This window comes from Ambystoma mexicanum, chromosome 9 (assembly GCF_040938575.1).
Source record: "Ambystoma mexicanum isolate Mex_15411 chromosome 9, UKY_AmexF1_1, whole genome shotgun sequence".
Taxonomy (NCBI): domain Eukaryota; kingdom Metazoa; phylum Chordata; class Amphibia; order Caudata; family Ambystomatidae; genus Ambystoma; species Ambystoma mexicanum.
In genome coordinates this window covers 660,295,670-660,315,451 of record NC_090931.1, presented here as the reverse complement: position 1 = coordinate 660,315,451, position 19,782 = coordinate 660,295,670, and the positions used below count along the sequence as shown (strand labels likewise).

At 47.2% G+C, this 19,782-nt stretch overlaps 1 protein-coding gene across 1 annotated transcript in view; it reads right to left on the bottom strand.

The window, feature by feature from the left end:
• Positions 1-19,782, bottom strand: part of BZW1 (basic leucine zipper and W2 domains 1) — a 109,988-nt gene that overhangs the window by 62,888 nt on the left and 27,318 nt on the right. The window contains exons 2-5 of the mRNA XM_069615437.1: positions 6,905-6,977; positions 3,284-3,460; positions 2,222-2,316; positions 1,192-1,257 (exon numbers count right to left, since the gene is read on the bottom strand). Of these exons, the coding sequence (XP_069471538.1) occupies positions 1,192-1,257; positions 2,222-2,316; positions 3,284-3,460; positions 6,905-6,968 (402 nt within the window). The 5' untranslated portion in view covers positions 6,969-6,977. The remainder of the gene's footprint in view (positions 1-1,191; positions 1,258-2,221; positions 2,317-3,283; positions 3,461-6,904; positions 6,978-19,782) is intronic.

The window sequence follows — 19,782 nt, the reverse complement described above, 5'->3', positions numbered from 1 at the left end:
TCGACAACGAGTTTGTCAGTAGAGGACTCTGGTGTCGACGTTGCCTGGGTTACGCGTTGTTCCTCGACGGCCGCTCTATGGAGCGTTATGTCGGATGATTTTGGGGTAGCGCCCGTGTTTGATGAAAGCCCAATCGCTGGTCGCGGCTGCGTTTGCGGGTGGGGCTTGAGACCCTTACGGTCTGAGGTAGACGCCGGAGTGCCCTGCGTCCCCTTCGGCGCTGATGGATCCTTCGTCTTCGACGAAGAAGAGCCGTGGGTTGTGTGCTTAGGCCTATGGGGTCTGTGTGCGTCCTTGTCGCCGGGGTGTTCATCCCCATAAGCAGGGCGTGAGCCGGGGACGGACGTTGAGGAGCACAAGCGCTCCTTCTGGGGGTTAATGACTTCCGTAACGGACGTCGAGTTATCACCCTCCGTCACTTTCTGTAACAGCGGCGGCGGGTGAGGAAACTGACTTCGACATAGCGTAGTCCGCCCACCTCAACATTGCGTTCTTTAAGAGTTCTTGGTTTCAAGAGCTTACAGGCCGCGCAGCCGTCCACCTTATGATCGAGGGGCAAGCAACGATTACAGAGCTTGTGTTTGTCCTTCCAAGTGCATTTGCCCCTACAGCGTGGGCAAAACTAAAAGGTGTCCTCTCCATAGCTGAGGCAATAATAACTGGTGATAACAACCCCAAGGGAACGATAGTGGAGAAAGACATTCTCAAAGAGAAGATAAAAGTTCGAACCCCCACTCTCCCTACTGTATGTTGGCCGGCGAGGCCAGGCCACGTGTTCGGCAGCGCCGAAGGATCTCCTCCGTCTCTTCCCCTCCGTCGAAAACTTGCTCGGCGGAGAAACAGCTTCACAGCTAACGTCGAGGGGAGGGATCTTTAACAATATAATAAGTATAATTAAGGACCGAGGTCCGTAGTAAGTATTTGCAATGTCTCTAGGAGCCCCGCGTAAGGGATTATGGGTACAATGCACGTCACTATAAGGATAGTGTTACGGACAGGCCTTGTCGACGTCCCCTTTTCGACTACGAAAAACAAAATGCAATACTCCGCAGTGACCACTGGATGTCGGACCTATGCACAGCATGTGATTCTAAGCAGATTAAAAAACATCAGAGATATATATATATATATATATATATATACACACACACACACACACAGATAGTTCAGATATGGGAAAGCACTGCCTACCTTTTTCACCTCTTCTTCAAAGCCCTTCTCCAGGTATTTGTAACGCCGGATTAGCTTGTTAAAAACCTACAAATAAAAAAAAAAAAAAAGGCATTTTAAAATCAGCATTCCACCTCAAATTCCAATTCAAACACAAACAACAAGTAACCACTAAAAGACTGAGTTCAAGTTAATACCAGGTAGTTCACCACCATGCAAAACATTTTTTTAGCCTGCTGATCCAGTCCCTGACCACTGCACATTTTACGCCTCTTAAAAATACAGCAGACGCAGTGACTTCAACAAGATGTAGAGTGCCCCCTTTATAGCCAGCTCACACTGTTGGTCCAAGTCAGCGTTTGTCATCAGGCCTCACCTAGTAAGGCTAAGCAACTGCTTGTTCATAGCACAACACAAATCTAACTTCCATCAGCGATTCAAACAACCTGTCCATTAGATCTGACCAATTAGACTTTAGATTCAGTCTGGAAAGGGTTTGGAAGTGCAGAAAAATGTGTAGCAGTCCTTCAACTGACTCCCTGCAAGAGCGAGCCTTCCCTATAGCCCTTCTCAGAATGTTGTCAAATTTAGGTTACAGGGGGCGCGGCCCGGAGCGACTGAGCAGATGTGATCTTGTAGAGCTATATATTCCCTCCCAAAGAATACACAACCATGATGGGAAAAATAAATTCCCCCAAGCAGGGATCCCCGCACTCCCAATCTCCTAGTTTTTACTAGCAACACATACTAAAGCAGATTTAGTAAAGCATTTAAAACCTTGGAGACAACAGCATCAGTGCAGTGGTCAGGCTGACTGTTTACAACATGTTAAAAAATGCTTCGATTATAGTGCACGCACCATAAGTCATCCTCAAAGTCCATGGCAAAACACTCTGGTACATTGTTAAAGTCCAAGGAACCACAAAAAGCTAAAATACTACCACCATGTGAAACTAAGAATTGTTTGAAGGTGCTTGCACTGTGCTCTAATCTTATGTTGCACAATCTGACTAAATCTCTTCAAATGCCGATTACTTGCAAGATAACGTACCTGAGCAAATGCCTGCATGGTCTCTAGGTCCTCCTGCGCCGCAAAGACGCAGACATCAGTGTGTATCACGTCATCTGCCAGAGTCCCTCCTGGGGCTAGAAACCAGAAAATGGCTACATTTTAATGGTGCACCGAGCATTGTAGTTTAGGTTCATAAACTAAGACCAGTAATCCGCAGAAGATTTATTTAGGAATGTGTCCTTTTCGTTAACGGATTGGCAAGACTACACCACTTTGCTAGCCTATTCTGCAGGAATACATACTGGTCTGACCTTGCTAATCCAACAGAGAGTGCAAAACTATAAGGAATAGAAGGGGCCCAAGAATCCTGCAGTTGGCCAATATAGAAGGAATTGTATGCTTGGACCAAAAAATAAAAACCATACTGCAGCACCTGTTTCCGATCATGGAAGTGAAAGGGAACTGGAGCGGCAGGGACTCAGCGTGTAAAAAAGGCAAGTAGGGTTTATGTTGGGGTGTGGGTATGTAGGGTTTTGAATGCGTGGGGGGGGCTGTCTGTTTGGGTATTGATCAATGCAAGTTACATAAACGCTATAAACTAAACCTGGCCAAGGATTATGGTATGGGCTTTAAAAATGTCCAGCTGCAATGATCTCTTCATTCGCAAAACATTTTAGCCACAGTTTCCCTCCAACTTAAAAATCTTGGCTACAGATGCTCTGGCCAACTACCCATGCATTGCCTTCGCCTGGGTGTCAAAAGCTGGAAAGACGTTAGCTCAAACCATGGCAATTGATACAGGACTAACTCACCTAAAAATGCAGGTTTCCGTTACAGTTGCTATCAAAGACATCCATGTGCAGGTTGGGCTGACCTGCAAATTTCCGCCCACAACATATTTAGCAAGAATAATAACTACAAGCCCCTGGCCACAATGAGCATTTACCTCTGTTTCCAAAGAACCAAGGATTAGCTGTAAATATTCATATCTTTGTCCACCAGAACAGCAGGAGGATAAATCACTAACAAACCATACAATTTGAGCAATCCAAGTTAAACAGTCTGATCATAAAAGACAAAGGCACGTGGAGAGATGCTTACCCAACATTCCACCGGCCACCAGGATGTCAAACAAAGTCTCTGCATAGCGGCGGTAATCAAGTTTTGCTCCAGAAGCATCAAGAAACTTTGCTACAGCTTCCAAATCGCTCCCAGTTTCATTCAAACCTTGAATAATGCAGTCTTGAAACTGAGTAGGATCAAACCTCTCTTTTTCATCTAAAAAAAATAAAAAGTGGGGTGAGAGGGTTGAAAAATGGGAGCAAAAAGTTTAAGAGTCATGACAGTACAGAGTAACTCAGGATTGCTACCACAAATGCCAATAAACGCACATCCCCACCATAAGGACGCAAAACCAGGCACTGGCTGCACATGGAGTCAATGAACAATGGAAGCCAGCTTCAAGGCACTGGCTACTTAAAAGCACTAAATGAGATCAAAGCTGGAAAGGGTCCATTAGCAGAAGAGTAAAGGCTATATTGTATCCAGAAATTAAGCTGCACCTTACCCCATGAGACCCAACAAGACAATATGGGGGTGATGTTGCATGTAATGAGGTGACAGTCTATCGGAGTGGGCTGGACCATTCTCACAGGTTTCATCAACTGGTCTGTGCGTTTAATAGTACATATTGATTTGAAAAGAATTAGCCTGAGCATTTTGGTCAAAATCACTTCAGAATTTATGGAGCATTATCCAGACTATAGTGCCAGGCTGATGCAATGTAGCCAGTTTACATATTTTATAGTGAATGCTACTGCAGTACAGATTCTACACTAACAGTTGAAGTCATGACATAGCTGAATATGAAAGCTTATTTGCCACTAAGAAACTAGTCATTTATTGGTTGTTTGTAATGCGTGCATACAAAAGTCGAGGTGCAGCAAGGCTTGAGGCGGTCGGGGGAACAGGTAGGAGAAAAGTAGCAATCCCAACAGGCCTTGTGACATTCAGATCATGCAAGTGCATTAACAGGAGGGGGCATGAGGGCAAATGCAGGATGAGGTAAGTGGTAGGGTCACAGGTTAACAAGTACAGGGGTAGACTCGGCAGGGGGGGCTGGTGTCCTGTATGACTGAAGGAGCCACACCACCACTCTCAGACAGAGGGGACATTAGCAGGGTAGGGAGAAGGAAGGAGAAAAAGGGAAGTTCTTGAGGAACTTCAGACGATACGGCTCAAATCCAGTGGCAGGAAAAGCCTTGTGGATGATGTAGAGGGTCTTTGATCCTTGTAGCAACCGGGAGCCAGTCTTGACATTTAAGGGCTGGAGAGATGTGGTACCTGGGCTTGAGGCCAAGGATAAGTTTTGTAGGCCCATTCTTGATTAGTTGAAAGCGGTGAAGGGTGGAGTAAAGCAGATTGAGCAAGAGGCTTTTGCAGTAGTCCAGCTTGGACAGAACCGGAGCACTGGAGACAATTTCTGGGGAAAGGGGAGAATGACGAGGGGCAGCTGAAAGTGGGCTTTCTTGGCCAGGTTTATGATGTGAGGAGAAGGAGGGAGGGGCGGGGGGGGGGGGACAAGGTTTTTTGCTTCACTCAAGGGAGAGGGGCCCAAGAAGGGCGGCCAGTGTGGGAGGGAAAGAGGGAGCAGGGGTCCCAATGAGAAGTAGCTGTCTTACTGGCATTAAGGCAGAGATCGTTAGTAGTGCACCTGAATAGCAGACAGGCACCAGAGGTAGAGGGAAGCTTCAGAGAGCTGCGTATCAGCATAACACTGAAAATTAAGAGGATGTGGAGATCAGATGGGCTTGAGGGGCCAGGTAGCCATTGAAGAGCCAGGGCGAGAGGATAGAGCCGAGGGACACCACAGGTGGAAAAGGATATGGAGAGGAAAGAGCCCAATTGAACTTGGGACAGTCATAGGAAGGAGGTCAACTGGTCCAGAACAAGGCGTGCAACGCCAAGGGTGTCACAGCTGCTTTATCAGGGTGGCATAATTGACCATGTCAAGGCAGAGGAGGGGTCAAGAAGGATGACAACAGAAGGAGAGCTAGAAACAAGATTAGTGAGCAAGTCTTTACAGGTTCAGGAGAGCAGGTTCCGTGTCTCTGGCAGCTCTAAAGCCAGACTGTTGGTCATGGAGGCAACCAACAGTTTCAGTGTAGTGGACAAGCTGGGAGATGGCCAGCTTCTCAAAGATTTTGCCCAAAAAGGGGCTAGTGGCCATATTTTCCGGACAGGATCAGGAGAAGGTTTGAGAGTGCTTGAGGAGTGCAAAGAAGGATCCAGTGGCAAATGCAGAAATCAGACAAGGCTGGAGCAAGGGAGACAATGTCCTTAATTCTTGAGGGGCAGGTAAAAACCTGGAAGAGACTTCATAAAGCGGACTAAACCTCATCAGATGTTATGAAGAAAAAAGGGGAAGGGACAAGGGAGAGTATGTGGAGTAGAGGTGAGTGAGGAGAGTGTATGTGGAGTAGAGGTGAGTGAGGAGAGTATGTGCAGAGTTTGGGAGATGAAGTGAGGCCAGAGAAGTGCAAAGTGCCAGGGAAGGCAAAGGAGAAGTGGCGACTGCAGTAGGGCTGGCAAGTTCCTTGCAGATTTCAGCTGTGTTAGTGGCCATGGAGATGCAGGCCTGGCGAGTCAGCATTGCCTTGGAGCAGGATGCAGGCCAGTTTGTCAGCGGATGTGCAGCCTACCACTTCTGCTCAGCAACTCTGCACTTGCGTTTCAGAACAGACAGATTTGAATTATACCAGGATTTGCACTTGGAAGCAGCCTTAGGTTAGGAGGGCTGTGTCAGAAGAAGTCAGTGTAAGGAGGCAGCAAAAGCAGCAGACGACATTGGTCGAATGAACGAGGCTGGCAGTGCGGGCGGAGGATTAGCCAGGGGACCAAGGAGGTTCAGGTGACAGGAGAGGATTGGAAATGTGGAGGTCTGAGGAGATGAGGGCATCCAAGGTGTGTCCGCCAGAGTGCGCCGGACCAAAGGGAAGAATGGAGAGGGAACGATTCAACATGCAGAAAAACCAGGCTGCATAAGGCAGGGTAAATATTGAAGTTTCCAAGGAAGAGAAGCTTGGAGGTCAAGAGAAGTGAGGAGATCAGCCCATTCAGAGAGAAAGGGGGAGACCTGGCAGGGGGGGGGGCCTGTAGATGGTGGCCAGAGTCAGAGCAGCCAGGGGAGACATACTCTACATACAAGGCTTTCGAAAGAGGAATAGGTCCGAGTGGGTATGATAGTAGCAGGGACCCTCTCAGGGAAGAGGAGGGCCAGTCCCGCCCCGGGTCGGTTACGCCTGGAATTAGATAGGATCTTGTAACCTCAGGGAGGAGAGTCAAAACTTGTGACACCCGTCTGTGAACCATGTCTCGGTGAGAGCAAGGACATCTAGGTCGAGGTCCTCAAGGAGGTGGGAGCTGTCAGGAGTGTTGGACAGTAGAGCGAGAGTTGAGGATAGGCAAGTGGAGCAGATTGCCACTTTTGAAGGTCTTCCGAGGAGGGGTACAGGAGTCTGGTAAACTTGTCGGAGATGGCAAAGGAGCCAGGGGGATGACAGAAGCAGGGGAGGAAGAAGGTGGTGAGACGCGAGACACCCATCAAGAATGAGGACGTTGGGCTCAGAGCCCTAGCCCATGACTGCCATTCTGATGGACATTAATGAGGACCATGGAAGAAAGTAAGAATGCCCAGCAAACCTAAAGGGTGCAACCACTTACCTCTTTTTCTAGTTTTAAAACGCTGGCCGGATAGCGTTGGCTTCTGCTGCTTTTGATTACTCATAAAAGACACCTGTGGAGAAGAGGTACATAGTAAAAACCTGCAGGCTAAGCACTTGGTATCGAGGTCTGCAAAACCCATAGTTCACAGATTAGAGACTCAGCAGGGCTGAGAGACTGCTGCAATTGCACTGAAAGTTATGAATTAAACAGTAACCATTATGCCAACTCAAAAAGCTGCAGCATGGCAAATCCATTAATACAATGCCTTCCCCAATGATAGCCACTTTCAGGCTCAGCATCTTATGTATGGCGTTCCTTTCACCAATATCACAAAGCGCCGCTCATTTTCTTAATACTAGTCACCAAACACCAACTAGTTGGCCGTGTCACATATTGAGTGTCTTGCATTACATTTTACAGTACTGATTGTTTGGCCATTTATTTCACTTACTCCAACGCAATGATGTGTTAATTTGCCTGGAGCAGTAAATTCCCACGTCATCTACTAGTATCGAGTGGATTGATGTTCAGATAGCGTTTAAAGAATCTGAGAGGATGCATTACGCCTGTTGCTTAGGATCGAGACATATGCCCGCTACTCAGAAGACGGTCATAGCCACTAGGATGTTGAAACTATCCAACACTATAGGACCCAAAAAAAAAAAAAAAAAAAAAAAAAAAACACACAAGAGCAGTCAAATCAGGGGTGTGGAATTCCCATAGCTCCACTCACAGGGCAAGTTCTTTGTTGGCATTGACAAGACACTTATTTGAACATGGTACCCATGGCAAGTTCAAAAAAAGGACTATGAACTGTGCAAGTTGAAAAATGAAGTTTCCAGAGTCTCCATCAAACATTGAACTCCCCTCATGACTGCTAAGCTACCTACTCCACTGACATGTCTGGAAGGGCAGTTCCTGATCAATAATGACTTCACCAGGGGCCATCCTGCTTCCAGCATCCCTTCTTACTCTTTATGCCACTAACACCTCTCTCCTACTCCGTCACTTCGACCAACACTATTTTGCACGCACACAAACCTTCAGCTCCTGCTCACCACTTTTCTGCATGCTGTTGTATTCTAGGGCACGACCCAGCTGATAGAAAAGCAGCAACCCACCTTATTTATTACACACCCTGCACTTCTTGTGCTGTTATTTTAGACCAATCTTGCAACGGTTGAAGGCAACAAATAGACTCCACCAAATACACATGGCAAGGGTTTATATACCATTGGTCACCGGTATGTGAATTAAAGGCAGCAGCTGGTTGTAGGTTCTGTCAGTGCATTATTCGGGTGGGCTTTTGCGTTCATAGAACAGCTGCACTGTGTGCTAGCAAGGTAAACCTTTCCCTGTGAAGGAACTTTCTGGTTACTGTGGCAAGCTGCTACTCAAAAGTGAAGGCCGGCTTGCAGACAGCGCTACAAATTAGAATTCTATACAGGCAAAGCCTCTAAACGCACTTTTTCCCTTCTTACAGAAATCAGAACACAAACAATTCGCCAAGTATGAACGACTGGGTAGGGACAGGGTTAACCACACATTTGGACAAGTTCCTTTTGCCAATGCAAAACTTATTGCATGGGATTTCCCTATGCATGTCATTTGGTTGCCGTTTGAGGAAACCGCTTAATATAGTGGTCAAAAAGAACCTTAATGATGCCCAAATGGAGCAGAATGCATTTTTAAAGTGCAGGTTCTCTTGGATTCAGTTAAACAGGTGGAAACCAAATAAAGGATTAAACAGGGGAGGTGCGAGCGGCAGAACTAGAGTATATTTAAGACTGGTATATGTAGAAGAGCAAAATGGCATGTCATTAGTTACTTATTAAGGTTGGGAGTACCCATTACCTACCTGAAAAAACAAGTGCAGTGTTACAGACCTGTAGAGCATGTAACCACGTTGAAGCTAAGGAAAGTGCCACGTTACAGCAAGTGTTGCATAGGGAGCAAACTCACGACGAGCACTGCTAACAGTTTGTATTTTGCAGATGACAACATCTAATTAATGTGGCATTAATGGTGCCCAGTCAACATGCATCCCAAATAAATTTCATCTTATTCCTGTGCTGGGAAGGGCACAGAGAGAACATGTATTCTTAAACAAGCTGTCAACAGTTGGCTTTTGTGTAGGCATGTGAAAGGCATTTGCCAGGCACTGCCATAGTGGTATTAACTGGACTGTAGCACCTACAAAGTGTTGAGTACCTGGCAACAGAATAGCAGTGCCTGATGAATGCCTACTATTGATATACAAGCTTAAACTGTTGGCTTTGCCATTGCTGGTTTTAAAAGGACTTCAGTGAAGGACAGACAGTGCTTATAGAGTGGCTAAAGGCAGACTTGACATTTTTATTACACCAGTTGTGCATTTACAGTTTCAATTAAGTCAGTAACTCTCAGAAGACTGCTTTGAGAAAACACTAGCAGGCACGTTGAGCACAAAGCTTGATGGTAAGACCTGATAAGCAAGCTCAAAGAGATCGCAGGATCACGTGTTTTGGGTGGACAGGGGCAAAAGTGGGTGGAAATTTCACAACAAAGTGGCAAACTGTCTAGTGTAGATGTTAATGACAGAGGGCGACATTGTGCAAGCACTGCTGACTGATGGTGAGAGTGGGTGAGGATGAGTGCAGGAAATCAGTGGGGTAAGTCAGTGACATATTGGAAATGTGTGAATGTGGATGAGGCACGTGTGGTTATGCAAGGCCAGGGATACAGCTGTCCATAAAACTAAACAGTTCATGTGACAGCAATCCCAAAAGACCATGAGACTGCGAAACTGGGAGCTCACAACACCAATTCAAGACAATCATAAGACTGCAAATTCTGCGGCCCCTCTGCCACTGAAACCAGAAGCACTTGTGACCGCAATATCTGACAGTAATCCCAAAATCCCATTAGACTGTATAATTAGGAACCCATGGGAGTGATCCCTGCAGCCAATAGGACTGAGGGTTCAGCAGCCCACGTGACATTAAACCCAGGAGCCCATAAGAACGTAAACGTAGAGGCACATAACTGACATCAGGGACCCCAAAAGCCAGTAAACCTGAACTCTGAAGACCATGTGACAGCAAGCTCAGAAGCCCATGTGGCAGAAGGGTCACCAATTATGTGATTGAGAACCAAGTTATCCATCCCCTTTATGGCGGGCTAGCTAAGATCTCAGGTCATGGGCAAGCAGGATCAACAATGTATTTCAACTGATTGCAACACCTACACCCTTCTAACTGGAGGCTATTATAGACATTCCCTCTGCTTCAGTTACCCCGGCCATGTTAAGAAAAGCTCATATCATAATACCCTCAAATGTCCCCAACACAGTGCTTGGGGTCTGCAACCCTCCAGGCAGTGCCTCAGCCTGGCGTAAAGCTACGTATGACCTGTGTGAGGTAGCAGGCAGATGGGCTGCTATGTCATTCTTAGGGCACAAGTTGGCCCTGCGCTCTGCAGCTGCTCTGGGGAGGGGTGACGCCTTTTGTAGACCTTGTTTAATGAGGTTTTGCCTCCGAACGCTCTCACGTATGACACCCCCCCCCCCCCCAATGGCGGGTTAAGAGTTGAGGCTGTGAATGGATGAAAACGCTGCATTCCATTTGTTTGACCGTCCCCCAGAACAGCGCCCTCTGAATAATACATTATATATAGGAGGTGGTGCAAGGGAGACGACAGACAGGACGTGAAGACACAAGCATGACGGACTAGTCTGCCCATGTTCCTATGGAACCAGCACTGTCTTTGCTCCGGCTTCTCCATCACTTCCACTTGGGAAGGTAGCCGTAGCCGTCTCTGCTCTCGCATCCCCGTCATCCACTACTTGGCCTTCGCGAATTATGCTACCCATTCTGCCACTAGTACTTTTAGTGGAAGCAGCCCATTGCACTTGCAAATCTTTCTTGTGAAGAGCCTCCTCGGGTTAATGCTGAGATTGCCCTGCACCAAGTAAAAGTTGTTCCCCCTGCCTCGGTTGTGGAGTGGGTTCTTGGCATGTGGCAGTACTAGAATGAGTGGTGGGCACTATGGAATCGGGGAGGGTGGACTAGGACTACAATGCATTGGAGGGGCTTGATACGGCTAAGCGATGTTATATTAAAAGAATGGTGGAGAGCAGTTCGTGCAATTTGCTAGAAGGGAAACTCTGCAGATTATGACATTTCAAAAGGAGCTCTGTCGCTAGAGTGTTTTCATTGAACGGCGCACAACTGTGTGGAGATGCCGGCACATTGATTTTGCTTTAAATGTGTTAGCAGGAAAAAAAAAAAAAAAAAAAAAAACACTCCCCTTTAAAATGTACATGCATGTACATGCGTCGGTACTCCCAGCTAATAGCATTGGTTTCCTAGGCAGTTTGTGCTTCATTTCACTGCCCAGTGCAGTGTCAGGAATTGTGCTTTTTATTACAGGGAACGGGCGAAAACCAGGGCCCGAGAGCAGACTGCGGCTTAGATGGGAGGCCTGGGAACCCTTGAGATGTCAGCAGGCACTGGAAGGGGGAGGAGGGGAGAGAGAAAGGACGGTCCGGAACTCAGGACTGAACTACCCTGTCACTATTGCATTTTTTATGTTTACCATTATGTCTTCAGTTCTCTTCGCGTCCCTGTCATTGTCTGTCACAATTGCCCTGTCACACGGGGCGGGGGGGGGGGGGTTCAGAAAACGTTATTGCCATGTTATTGGGCATTTCTATAGCACCCTTCATCATTGGCATGATTGCAAAACGCTGTGTATTACAAAGAAAGGAACCACTTGCTATGACCCGTGGGGCTCCATACCAGTGTCCAATTCCTAAAGAGGAACTCCCAGCTCTGTGGGACAGGGACAAAAACCTGCACCATATAAACGTCCAAGCAGTCAATAAGCCATTATATTAAGCCTCCAAGTCAAAATTGAAATTTGGCTGATGAAGTTGCGCACATTGCATAGATGGAAAAACAGAAAGCCACTAGTAATAAACATTCCATCCGGTAGAGCAAATGTGCTCAAGAAACGGCCCGTCCTAGTTTGTCGCAAACCAAACCCGGCGCAACATGATGCACCAGCAATGAGCCCGTAACCTGCTGTGCTATCTTACCTACTTGTACATTTTGCCCACAGATGCTCAATGCCATGAGGTAGCTACGGACCCGTCCTTCTCCACAAACCACTCTTAGGTCTGTGTGCCCATAAAACCACAAACCCACTGCCCCTTATCTGCTGGTAGAACAGCTCAGTTGGCTTGGCCGGCTTTGAACCTGCTCCTTGAGATCACACCTATTACTGCCGTACGAGCTGAACCAGCTCAGCTGTCCTGCTGTACAACAGAACCATTAATTAATCTCCCTAGTGAAAGGGTCCTTGGAAAGTCGTAACTCTTCATTACCCAGCCCACACTCACTGTACGCACCTCGTAAGTCGGCATTTTCATGGCACATTTTTTTTTGGTTTTAATAAACTGTAAATACTCGCAATCTCAATCCCCTCTTGGCAGGCCCCATGGCCGGGTGAAATAAGGGCCCGTTCAGGCAACCTTTCCCACTCGAACTGTGCGCATCCATTGTCCACTCCCCAGTTACAATAATTGGCGTGCCAATACTTCCATAGTTTTTGCCATAGGAAGATACAGGGCTGCACTGCACCCCAGGCCCAATGCTCAGCCGCACAACGGAGCTGCCCATGCCCAGCCCTGCTGGGAAGAAATGTGCAGCCGCAGTGCCATTGTGTGTCAGTGGTGGCAGCCGGATGGCAGCCAATTCAATGAAGCCACCTATGCAGATTCACAAGGAGACGTGCACGCTGTGTATCCTTACGCACCAAAGAGGCCCAATGCCCAGAGGCCTACTGGGGGATGTCCCGGTGGGGCAGTCCAGCCCGGAGTGTTTGTCAACCACCAAAAAGTGCTAATATGAGAAATCAAGGCATCAGTAGCAAACATGTCATGGTGTTCAATTTTGCTTGCCACTACCGACTCTTTTCAGTACTCTGTTTAAAAACCATTCATCTCCAAAATTAATGGTCCAAGTCTGTTAAGTGAATAGTCGGGTCCTTTGAGTGGCTGCAGAGTGTTTGGTACAGCTTGACGGCGGACTGCTTTGCAGTCTCTTTTCACTGGCTACTTTGCATCTCTCCAAGGAGTGTCTTGTGCCGAGGGGCCCAGACCCCTTTGAACTCCTGCATCAACAGGTTCAATTACAAATTAAGCACAGGGCGGCTTTGGTGGAGATGTAAAAGTTAACAAGTATAGAGCTCCCATCAGCCACGCGGACTCTCCGTAGTGGGCTACGGGAGCTAACTGCAGATATCGGACGAAGTGGCATGCAACAGTCCTGATTCAGGAACCCCAGGGTAAGATGCCTGATCTGCATCATGAACTTAAGTGGAAACCCGAGCGGGAATGTGATTTTATGATGCCCATTCAAAATGAGGTAGCTCCTGCTAAAACTCTGCTTATTGATTGGAGAATGCGTGAGATCGCGAAGATATCAGGGCCGAGGAGATAGCCTCAAGTAACCTCCACCAGATCCCGAGGGGTAACCATTTACCCACTACCGGCTTACTCTCAACGGATGATCCAACACCACACCCACTTGTTATCACTGATAAAGGTCAACTTCAAGCCACCTCGAGGCAGAGGAAATGTGCCCACCTCTAATTGTCGACTTTGGTGACCAGCCCTACCATGAGGGCTTAAAGCCATGAAGCAAGTCCATCAGAAGCTCCAGCTTTGGATTTATATGGAAGGGGGGGGGGGGGGGGAAGGGGGTGGCACGATACTTCCAGCTCCAGTAGCAGTTATCTGACAGTAACCAACATAATCTACTGAGCGTGTGATACAGACCAAAGAATGTTCACACTGGGGGGTTCAACAAAGACGAACTATTGCAGAGCAGGCCTCAAATAATTGAATCACGTCTGAAATGGAAATGGTCTGGTTTTCGTAGGAATGACAACTAAACAGCCCAGGTTCCCAATAAAAAAAAATGCCTACGCCTTTAACAAAACAATCCAAGGACCCAGGGTGTCATTGCCAGAATAATGTAAGATCTGAAAGGACTCCTGGAAGTAGGCTTGGGCAAAAACCTAAGCCTTGATTTAACCCATGCGGAACTACTTGAAGGATCCGAGATGGGTGATCCATGTTAAACATATGAAAGACCGTCTAGGATTGAACCCAATAAGGAGTCTACAACTACGACCATTGAGCTAATAAAAGGCTAATAAATAAACGACCAAGAAAGTCCACAGACATTAGATGATGCAGTTTACCAATGAGGAATATTTTAACTCTGGAAACAGGTCCGTCCTGTGAAATTAGTAAAATTAAATGCAATCAGCCCTGGTTTAGGAACAAACCAATGTTTGACCCACAGGGGACCCCAAAGAATACTCAGCCAACTAGACCATGTGATGATTAAAGTGCTCTCTGTTCCTCACATTCTGGATGTGGGAAGCAGCTCGCCATCTTAGGGCCATTACTGTCAGATCATGACAAGGACCGGGCGCAAATTAGGTCCGACCGTAAACCTCCTAAGGAAAGGTGTAGGCAGGATCTGGTTGCTGGGGAGGAGCCGTCATCCTCCACCCGACTTAGCCACCTAAATTGAATCTCAAATAACACCTGTCCTGCTAACAGGGGGTGGCGGGGTGGGGGGGGTCAAACAGCTGACCATTCAGACTAATATTAGACCTTCAAAGCATGACTCAATGGCTTTAATGTTAATGATCACGATTGCGCTGGCTCCATTTATGAAGCCTTATGAGGCCATAGATGAGATCCTGGCAAACCATACAACATTACTGGCCATGCTCCACACCATTTTGAGGAATGATTAATTACATCTCGCTAACAGAAGCAGGACAAGGAATACCCTCATCGTGGATGTGTGAGAGACCAAAGAAAGGGTGAGCAGGGGTTTATGGCAGAGTCCTCATCCGACAGGAAAATAGGGAGGGTTGGACCCCCTGAACTCTGAGGAAAGCAGAAAAGGATTGATTCAGATGTACAGGACCATGCCGTGATGATTAATGATTCTACTTATCTGGACCTTCTGCACGTTCCTTTGCAGCAAGGAAGCATCTCTGCTGAATCAGTCCCCGACACACCCTCCGGGCTCCTCAATATCGAATCCTACAAGCCAGAGTAACTCTGATCAAGAGCCTTGAAAACTAAAGACAGCTAACGACCCATAGGAGGAAACATACGTCAGAAAGGAGAGGGCTCTAAAATAGATCCTTTGTTTATCACAAAAATGAAGGCCTCATCAAGGACAAACCAGCGCAACGGGAAGTGACTCATTCACTCTTCAAGAAGCTTTCACTCAGTAACAAAACAAAAAGCGAGAAAGCTAGCAGTAACAATGCTAAGAAATTATCTCTGAATAACCAGAGGGAAATAAAACAGAACAAGCTTCCATCTAATACAACACAAGAGCCGAATGCTCTTTTGGACCCCTCAGTATATTCAATCGAATCAAACGAGAACGATATCCTGCCATATTCTGAGCCAAAGGGCGTTGTGACAGACAAGAGCCCAATACTAGCAGACCAAAGTAGTCAGAGTAAACTACTGAGAGAAATGTATATTTGGAGGAGGAAGTGGATCAGCCATTTTTAACATCGGCTGAAGAGATTGGCCGATTAATTCAACGTGCAAATTTTCAAGCAGCCAAAAATGGGTCGCACAAATAGATAAAAAACCTAGGGAGAATGATTGCTTCCAATAAGGGAACCAACGAAGAGCAGAAGCGAGGGAACATGGAGCTGGCCTCAAACTAGTACTTATGAACAAGGCAGAGGAAATCCAGGCCCAAATCATAAACTCCGACAATCTAGGAAAAGACATAAGTGTGCGGTGTGAAGTGAAATACTAGAGCGAACAGAGAAAGCCCAAGATTGGCTTACTTTAAACCGTCACAATGTGGTTAAGCTTTGCCGCTGTGTTCCACAACTGAGATAGATGACCAGCGATGACTTTACTGAAGTTGATCAGGTATATCTCCACTTGACCTCTCTTGTAGTTAAAGCTCTGCATCTTCAAGTTTTAGTGATGGGCTTTGAATTGTCAGAAACACTGGCTAAAGATGAGAATCACAAGGAAGCGACGCAAAGCAATAAATGCAAGATGAAGTAACAGGACTCCTATAGATCATCATCCTCCTTTGACGAGCAATGTGCTGAAGAACCAGTGAGATCAATCCTATGGCAAATACCATAAAGGGCACCGCAAACCGGAAAGTTTGCCTTTGCCAACGATAGCCAAGTGTTACAGTCACAGAGAACCCTCCAAGAAATTCAATCGGCCAAAAGAAATATTGAAGAATCATGGGCCTGGTCGCTGGCTCCAAACCAAAAGCAATATCCATGACCGAAAGGAAACTGCCCAACTAAGCTGGTATCCTTTTATCGTGTAATGCAAGAAGATTCACACATCTACTGGAAGGGGGGAAATTGCTTATTTGGAACAATTGGGATTTCATATGTTTCCAAGAAACATGGCTAATAGCGGACACTTCCCTCGATAGATTCTCCATTTCTAAATCCTGCCATCTAAGGATGTGCCAGCTTGCTAATTTTTAGCAACAATTTAAATTACGAGACAGTGAAGCATGTTAAGAGGGGTGCTTTTGTACAGTACGTAATCCCAAGGAAACAGGCACCAAGGCTGCCAATACAATGGCAAACCTCATCCTAATCAACATCTATTGGAGCATGAATGGTATTAGCTCCATCAACATATGCAATTGATGAAGCCTATACTTGGCCGAACTTAGTTATCCCTCTGTGGTGACTTGACTTACCGTTTATCCTTCGATAAAAAAATTACAAGACTCGAATGTCCCAAGTGGATGCTACGAGAACTCACCAAGACATCCTACGTGGAAAATAGGGATATTAAAGGTCTACAATTGATTCATATATGTTTCACATAATTGAATAAAGAATGTGGCATATTAAGTGGTGGACTCTGGAAAAAGTGACCACAATTGGTTAAAACTATCTTGGCATAATGACCCCAAGTCCCAAATTGAATATGCAAGCTGTAGCACAGAATTTGAAATCTTCCGAAACACATGAACGAGAGGTCCCCAGGGACGAATGTGACTCAACATTATACTAGTATACTGATATCAGGGGGAGAAGAAGAAAGAAAAGAAAAAAAAAGTCTGGATAAAGTACCCACGATGACATACTGGTGAAAAAAAAGTTTAAGGTTGCTTCTTGGGAACCAAAAAACCCATCTATGCATAAGGAGGTGGAAATTAGATGGCTGAAAGCAAATTTCAAATCATGGGACGTCAGATCCATTCTATTTTAGAACGATGAATAACCAGGTTACTCACCGTAGTGACCACCTTACTCCTAGTCCATAGTCCCCTTTCCTCCATACTTACAGGACATCTCTCCGTCCTGTGGGACGCGACCTGAGCACTTTGTAAAAAGCATCCAAAATGTTTGCAAAAATGTGTCGTTCCTCTCTTGCGCGGGGCCCTGCACGGGGCTGTAACCCTGCCCACCTTGGCTCCGCAAAGCGCATTGCCCATCAGTCCTTTTCTATCGCCAGGTCTAAGACCTATTAGCAATAACAGAGGAACCTTATTAGAGGGGATGGCGGGCAGGCGTATGGAGGAAAGGGGACTATGGACTAGGAGTAAGGTGGTCACTACAATGAGTTACTGTTACTCCTACGTCCCGTCCCCTTTCCTCCATACTTATGGGAGATTCCCAAGCACTCCTTACAGGAACTGCGGGCAGATGGAAAAGCACAGCCTGACCAAACTGAGCATCAGCTCTTGAACTCATGTCAAGACAATGCTCACAAAAAGCAGATGGGGAGGCCCAAGTAGCTGCCCTAGCGATGGACTCCCAGGAGACATTTCTGAAAAGCAACCGCAGCTGCCTTGCCCCACACTAGGTGTGCATGACTACCCTTACGAGGCTTCAGCCCTTGGACGGTGAAAGACATTAATGCAGGCGGCAATCCACCGAGAAATAGTCGCCTGCGTACCTTGAGGGTTACCAAAAGTCAAAAACAGTTGAGTAGAACTTGTATGTTCTGTCCAGATAGAACTTAAGAGCCCTCCTGACATCAAGACAATGCAGAACCCTTTCTGCCTCGAGGTAGGGTTTGGAAAAAAGACAGGCAGGGAGATAGACTAATGGAATTCCGTTAGCACCTTAGGATTTGTCCATAGGATTACCTTATCCTTGTGAAAGATCAAGGCGGCCTGGAGCACTAACCGGCCTCGCTGACGTAACGGCGACCAAAAAGGACACTTTCCAGGATAGGTACTGGAGGTCCGTGACCTTTGGTTCAAAAGGCTTATGACACAAAGCCGTCAGGACTACATTTAGGTCCCACAGCGGGTGGCGACTACGAACTGGAGGGAAGAGATGCGTCAAGCCTGCAAAATGCCTCTTAACCACTGGGTTACCCAGAGAGTAAGAACATGGGTCCATAGAAAGATAAGCGGAGACCACTGAAAGGCAAGTTCTGCATGACAGAACATGAACACCCGACCCTGCTAGGAAGGATACGAAGGACAGCACTGTGTCAATCGTAGCCCCCCCCCTTGGGTCCAACTGTTTTTCCAAACACCAATGACAGCACCCGAGTAATTTACTTCTGTACTGGGATCTAGTCGAGGGTTTCCTGGCTGCCTGGATAATACGCATGTTATCGGCAGACAAGTTAAGATGTTGTAAAGACTTGAACTCAGGCATCGTGCCGCCAAGCTGAGCAATTGTGGGGAGGAGTGCCACACTTGCTGTTCCCCCTGATGCCGAAGATCAGGGGTCACTGGTAACCTGATCGGCGGGTACACAGACCGGTGTTGAAGTTCTGAGAACCAAAACCTGGCTGGCCACCACGGGGCTATGAGTAGAAGGGAACAGTTCACAGAGTTCAGCTTCCAGATAGCTCGATGGGCTAGAGGCAGAGGCGGGAAGGCGTAAGCCCTCATGTTGTGCCATGGAATCTCAAGGGCATGCCCCAGACGCGAGGCTCCCAGCCTCCCCCGAAGGAAGGCATACCGAGCAAGCTTCTTGTTTACATCTGTAGTGAAGAGGTCCACTTCCAGTGTGCCCCAACGCAGGAAAACCCAAGAGAGGACCTCCGCCTTCAGCTCCCACTCGTAGCTGACCACTGTCCGCGGGTATCCGCTGTGACATTCAGCTGGCCTGGGATGTGCACTGCAAGCAGCCAAACATCATGAAGGACAGCCCACTCCCAAATCTGGATGGACAGGTCCACGAGAGGGGGAGACTTGGTTCCCCCACGTTTGTTGATGTAATACATCGACACCACATCACTTTGGTGGTAATAATCGGTCTGGACGCTTTGAGCGCTAGAAAGAGCGCCAGAAGCTCTAGATTTATGTCGAGGAGCTTGTCCGGAGGCGACCAGAGATCCGAGACCTGAAGATCCAACATCGCACCCCAACCCAGAAGGGAGGCGTACGTTGTGATCGTCACTGTAGGGGCTGTGTCCTGAAACCCCACAGCCACCTACAAGTTGCTGAGAGGACCACCACTCCAGGTCCACTCTCATGGAAACCAGAATCATCAACTTGGAGTCCAGATCCACAGCCTGATGCCAAGAACCCCAGAAGAGCAGCCTGAGTCCGCCTCATCTTCAGACAAGAGGAAGAGCCAACACGCATGAGGCCCAGAAGCCTCTGGAACCACGAACCCGACATGCTCTCCAACTGCACAAACATTTGACACGTGGCCAACAGATTCTGTCCCCGGTCAGGTACACTTGCAGTCGATTGTGTTCCAGCAAAAACCCAGGAAAATCAAGTCCTGCAAGACCCCCATGGAAGATTTCCGCCAGTTCACCGACAGCCCAAAATGGAACAGGAGCTGAAGGAGAGACTGAAGATTGCACACGGTTT